The sequence below is a fragment of the Plutella xylostella genome, chromosome 14 (assembly GCF_932276165.1).
Source record: "Plutella xylostella chromosome 14, ilPluXylo3.1, whole genome shotgun sequence".
In the NCBI taxonomy this organism is placed as follows: domain Eukaryota; kingdom Metazoa; phylum Arthropoda; class Insecta; order Lepidoptera; family Plutellidae; genus Plutella; species Plutella xylostella.
The window spans coordinates 5,860,449-5,866,729 of NC_063994.1; the positions used below are offsets into that span (position 1 = coordinate 5,860,449).

At 34.3% G+C, this 6,281-nt stretch overlaps 1 protein-coding gene across 1 annotated transcript; it reads left to right on the top strand.

Annotated features, from left to right (window-relative positions):
- Positions 1-303: 303 nt before the first annotated feature.
- Positions 304-4,042, top strand: LOC125489531. The gene is made up of 2 exons (XM_048625551.1): positions 304-869; positions 3,659-4,042. The coding sequence occupies exons 1-2, from the start codon at positions 486-488 to the stop codon at positions 4,040-4,042; spliced, it is 768 nt and encodes a 255-aa protein (XP_048481508.1). The 5' UTR covers positions 304-485.
- Positions 4,043-6,281: the final 2,239 nt, after the last annotated feature.

Below are 6,281 nucleotides of genomic sequence, written 5' to 3' on the forward strand. Positions count from 1 at the left end.
CACTATTAGCCATACACCTAAATACTTGGTATGAGTTGAAAGGTGGATGATGTTGGTGAAGATGACTGTTAAGGCTTAAGCCCCGTATTCATGGGAAACATTTGTTGAGCAACAAAGTTGAATCAACGTGTTGCGGAGTTGCTGTCAACATGTTGCTGGCAACACTGTGTGTTACAGAGTTGACAGCATCAAGCCGGGTATTCATTAGGCAACATTTGTTTATAAACAGTTTATAAACATTGTTTCACAATGTTTCATCATCTCTGTAAACAGTTTATATACAAAGGTGATGCAACATTGTTTATTAAAGCTACGTATCCACTAGGCAACATTTGGCGCGCAACACGTGACGCTCAACATGTTCAGCAACGTTGCACAACAGCGCGCGACGTTGCCAGCTGGCGCGCATCATGACGCGGAGCTTGTTGTTTGCATCGCAGTTGAGCATTTGTTGTCAATTAGTGGAGACGTGACGCGCAGCAATAATGTCTGTAGTGTGGTGTAATGAACGAGTGCTCAAATTAATAGAATTGTACCAAAATTATGAATGTTTGTGGGATACTGCTCACCGAGAATATAAAAATAAATTAATAAAACAAGATGCATGGGACTCAATAGCGAAAACATTAGATGTGCCTGTAAAAGAAGTTGAAAGCAAGGTACATACTCTTCGATCGCAATTTTCCCGCGAAAGGAAAAAGTTGAAAAGTTCAAAAAAAACAGGAACTGGCAGTGATGACGTTCTGAACATTACATGGTTTGCATATAAACCTTTGCTGTTTTTAATAAAAGGTGAAACAACAACTGGAAATAAGGACACAATTAAGAATCATGTAAGTTGTTTATTATTATTAAATACTAAAACTAGATAACCTTTCTATACCCGCGCACATGTCTGTGAGTGACACCGACGCGGGTATACGATCAACTTTTTACGTAAGTCATGTTTGCTTCCTGACTGCTTTGCAAAATTTAATATGTAACTTATATAATGTTACAATGGTCTCAAGGTATGTGATTATAAAAATTAAAAGATATTTTATGTTTGTTTTAAGAATAAAAAGGTTGATGTTTGTTTTTCCTAGCTATATGATAAAAATGTGAATTTTTAAGACTGTTGTGGAAAGACTGATAGTCATTGAAATAATAAATAGTTTATGCAACAAATGATATTTTTTGATTTATTACATCCTATACTTCATGTAAAATTTAAAAAATATAAACGGTTTCATAAAAAAATAGCCAGGTAATAGGAACCAAAGTTACGGTCTGTCACACCGTGCGCGGGTATAGGTGTTAATACATTTGGTGCGGGTATAGGAAGGTTAAGCACGATCATTTTGCCAAGGAACACGACCTTCTTCGCTTATAAAATAGCCAGCAAATTTATCTGTTATGGTGGATGGTGCCAGAGACATTTCCACATTTTCATCACTCTCTTCTAAAGGAAGTAGATTATTGTCTGTTACATCACCACGCCAAGAGCCGTTTATTACATTAAATTCAGAATCTTCCCTATCATAAGTTCCTGGTGGAGTATACAGAGTTCTGGAACGTTTATTTCGACTCAAAAAATTATGCAAATATATACAAGTTGTAGTAACAAGCTCAACATTATTACATTTAAGTTCTATTGGACTCCAAAATATACGAAAAACAACAGACATCACACCAAAAACATTTTCTACGATTCTTCGTGCCCGCGAGAGTCTGTAGTTGAAAATTCCTTTCATGTTACCTTTTTCGTAAGTTCCGGGGTAAGGTCTCATTAAGTTTTCAGACAACGCGAATGCACTATCTCCAACGAGCACATATGGTATTTGCACATTAGCTGATTCTAAAGTTTCCATTGGTGGCAACGATAGTGTTTTGTCAGTTAATTTCTTGTAGAATGCTGTTTCACGAAATAGTCCTCCGGCAGATGATTTACCTTTGGCACCGATATTTGCATAAAGAAAATTATATTGTGCATCCACAATAGCTAAAAGAACTATACTAAATTGTTCCTTATAATTATAATAATCACTGCCAGAGTTTGGTGGCGCTGTAATTACCACATGTTTACCATCTATAGCACCGACACAGTGAGGAAAATTCCACAGCATGTTAAATTTTCTTGCAACTTCCTTCCACTCCTCTTCATTTGACGGAATCTGAAATATTCATACACAAGTTTAATATATTAATATTTTTAGGTAGAAGATAATAACTCGACGCAACGTGAAATTGAAGATACTCAACACCAAAATGAAGATGCGCGAGCAGATCAAACCGAAACAATTAGACCAACTGGAACAAAAGTTGCGAAGAAGCGGAGTCACGATGAAAAAGTAGATGAAGCTTATGAAATAATGAAGAATGTCAAAAAAAGATTGGAGGACAGAGATACGATACCAGATAACTTTGATGTTTATGGGAAATATGTGGCCTCGGAACTGCGAAATATAAAATACGAATATTCGACTTTGATAGCTAAACAATACATAAATAATATATTGATTGATGCTCGCATTGGAAAATATCGGCAAGAGTATCAGCAATTGTACGGCTACAGTACAGGACGGAGAAGTACACAGGACACATCATCAATTTCAACAAGTAATGATGGTACTACAACCCAGGATAGTGTTGAACAAAATGTTGAAAATGTTGATGATATTGACTTAACTAATATCATATCAGATTTACAGGATTGATTCACAATTTCTTATAAATGTTGATTATTTCCAAACCATTTATGAATGTTGATTATTTCCGAAACATTTATGAGTGTTGATTATTTCCAAACAAATTATAAACGTTGATAATTTCTTAACCATTTATAAACGTTGATTATTTTAATAAATCAATTTTTAATCAAGTCCTTTCATTTACTTGTGCTTACCCTTACATAATTACTTAGACTCTGTATTAAGGCTCCGCAAACAATATGAGTGTTGATTATTTCCAAACAAATTATAAACGTTGATAATTTCTTAACCATTTATAAACGTTGATTATTTTAATAAATCAATTTTTAATCAAGTCCTTTCATTTACTTGTACTTACCCTTACATAATTACTTAGACTCTGTATTAAGGCTCCGCAAACTTCAGGTACAATTTTACTATTTAATTGCTTAGATATCTTGAAAGTGTAGGACAGTGAAGTATAGGAATTTCCGGTTGCCAAATATCGAAGTGTAACAGCCAATCTGAGAGAAGCACTGATAGAATTTCGAAAATTTGTATTTTGCTTCGATATTATGGGTTCTATTTTTCGTAAGAGAATCTCGAAATCAGTTTTGCTCATTCGGGTAAAATTCGAGAAAGATCCATCAACAATGTGTGCTGAATTGTTCTTTATAGTTGAAAAAATCCCTGCCAGAGTCAAATGGTGCTTCAATAACAATATGTTTTCCATCAATGGAGCCGATACAATGAGGGAAATTCCATAATAATTCGAACTGGCGAGCCTTGTTTTTCCATTCTTGTTCAGTACTTGGAACCTGTAACCAATTTAAAACAATGATTTACAGGATGGCAGTGCCTCAACGCAGCCGTCAAATACACCGCCAACTGTGCCGCCGCCACCGCCAACATCACAACTGCCACTGCCACCGCCGCCACCGCCACCGCCACTTCCACAGTCAAACGTATGAAATTAATGAAATTGAATGTATGAAATTATGAAAAGTGCCAAAAAGAAGATGAAGGAACCTAAAGACGAATTTGAAATTTATGGCCAGTATGTGGCATCTGAATTGAAAAATGTGAAAAACCAAAGAACACTGTTACAGGCCAAGTATTACATAAATAATATATTGCTACAAGCGAGAATGGGCAATTTCGATAGTAATTATTTTGGTGGATATCAAGGCTATGGAGATGGATGGCTCGGCTATGGCGACGGATACCGCACCACATCATCAACGTCGACATATGCTGATGCATCTACACCAACGCAGACACCAGAACCCCAAGTCCATACTGCTACTGGTGACGAGTTGCGCTTTAGTAATCTTGACGAAATAGTTTCCCAGTTGGAAGATGGCACACAATAAATAAATTGATGTGATTTGATTTAAATATTTGATAAATACCTACTTGAGTGATTTGAATTTATTTTATTTTACTCACCTTTACATAGTCCTTTAAAACTTTTGTCAATTCCTGACAAACTTCTCGTATAATCTTGCTGATTAATTGTTTTGATACTTTAAAAGTATATGACAGTGAGCCATATGAGTCACCTGTTGCAAGAAACCTTAAAGTTATAGCTAGTCTTCTCTGGGGCTCAATAGGATGCCGAAATTTCGTTTCCTGTTTTGTTATGGCTGGTCCAATCAATCTCAGTAAAATTTCAAAATCTGATGTTGACATTCTCGTGAAATTTTGAAAAGACCCATCAAATCCACGAAGGTCATGAAATACATAACTTCTATTTAAAAGATAATTTCGAATCCACCACCTTTTCTTCTTTTTTTTCTAGTAGCACTCTTATGTAATATTATATAAGCAGCACAGAGCATCACTACCTCCTCGGGCGACATCCTGGCAACAACTGAGAAGTGTGGACTGCCAAGTTTCAGAAACAGTGTTTACGGTAAACTTGTTAATAAACCCGTCATAAACAGTTTATTAACAAATGTTGCCTAATGAATACCCGGCATCATGTTGACAAGCTCTCGCCCGACAAGCGTAAACATCAGTTTAGCGACAATTGTTGACGTGTGTGGACGAGTTTGCAACAGTTTATAAACATGGCAGTAGTGTGGAGCAATGATAAAATAATGCAATTAATAGAATTATTTCAATAAAACCATTATTATGGGATTGTTCTACAAAACAATACAAAGATAGAAACAAAAAGAACGATGCAGAGTGTTTTGAAAATATACAAGGCCAGAACGCAGAGGGTGGGACTGCTCACGTATAGTTTCAAATTAAAATGGTACCATAATTTACTTGAAAGTATACAAGGCCATTACGCACTAATCGCGTATATTTTCAAGTAAGTTGGGCCAAAATTATGGCTTGAAAATATATTTTATTTTATTTTATTTTACAAAAATAGACACACCAACAGCACATATGATCATACATTATCAAGACATAATTAAAGGTAAGTATTATTATTCTATCTATGCACCAATTACAGGCGTGCAACAGCATTCAATAGGACTAACGTAAACAGTAATTTAAAATTTAAATAAAATTATTGTTAACATGCAAAATCTAAACTAAAATATACAATATTAAAGCCATGTACAAAAGAATTATAATATACATATATTTACAAACCTAAATTGCTAAAATGAATGAAATGAATTAAAAATAAATTAAGAATATATACAAATAAAATCGATTTATAATAATTATTAAAAATGTCTAAATTAAAATTAAATCAAATTTGAAAAATTATGTTACATTAGTTATTATTTGAAAATTAATGGTGATAATTATGGTTGCAGCAGTTTCTTCTTCCAAACAATAGGGGAGTCATTATAAATATCTAAGTTATATTTCGATTCTAACTCATTGTAGCACCTTTCAAACCGGTTTATCGGGGAAAATTTACCAAGCTGGGTTCGAGAGAAAGAAGGAGTAAATGTTTTTGTTTCCCTACACTTTCGGTGATTATGTTTGGGCACTGTGAAATTAATTTCCATCAATAAGTTGGGCTCAGACATAGTACCACTCAGCAATTTATGCAGACTATACTGCAGCAGTTACCACTGCGTACTAAATTAGTAGTCAGCGGGGACTGCATTCGACGTTATGGACTTTTTTCATGAAGTGTTGAGGACGTCAAATCAAATGCAGTCGTGTCCATCAATGAGTTAGGCTTTCTTTCGTTGCGTTGATATGAACAAATCTGTAATACATCAAAAAACATTCATCATCTTACTGCTACTATAGAGTGGTCGTAAGAATCAGACGATAAATGTTTTTTTTTCAAAATCTGCCTGTATGTTTAAAATATACAATTATTGATGATAACAGAACGATATAAAAACACTATTAAGGTGCCACACACTTTTTTTAGATGTGATAACAGTAATTACTATGATAATTCTTATTTAACTTTTTTTCCTGTTCACTAAATTATTAATTTGTCATATGGTTGATTAAAAATAGGTAAGTATATCATAAAAAATGTTTTATTCGTATGTTTTGTGGATATCTCTATCTAAGAATATGGGTTCCTTGTTTAATTAGTACTGTATGACAAAAAATATTTAAGTAAATATCAAAACCGGTGAAAAACCGGTTACCCGGTTTTGAGGCTGAAAACCGAAA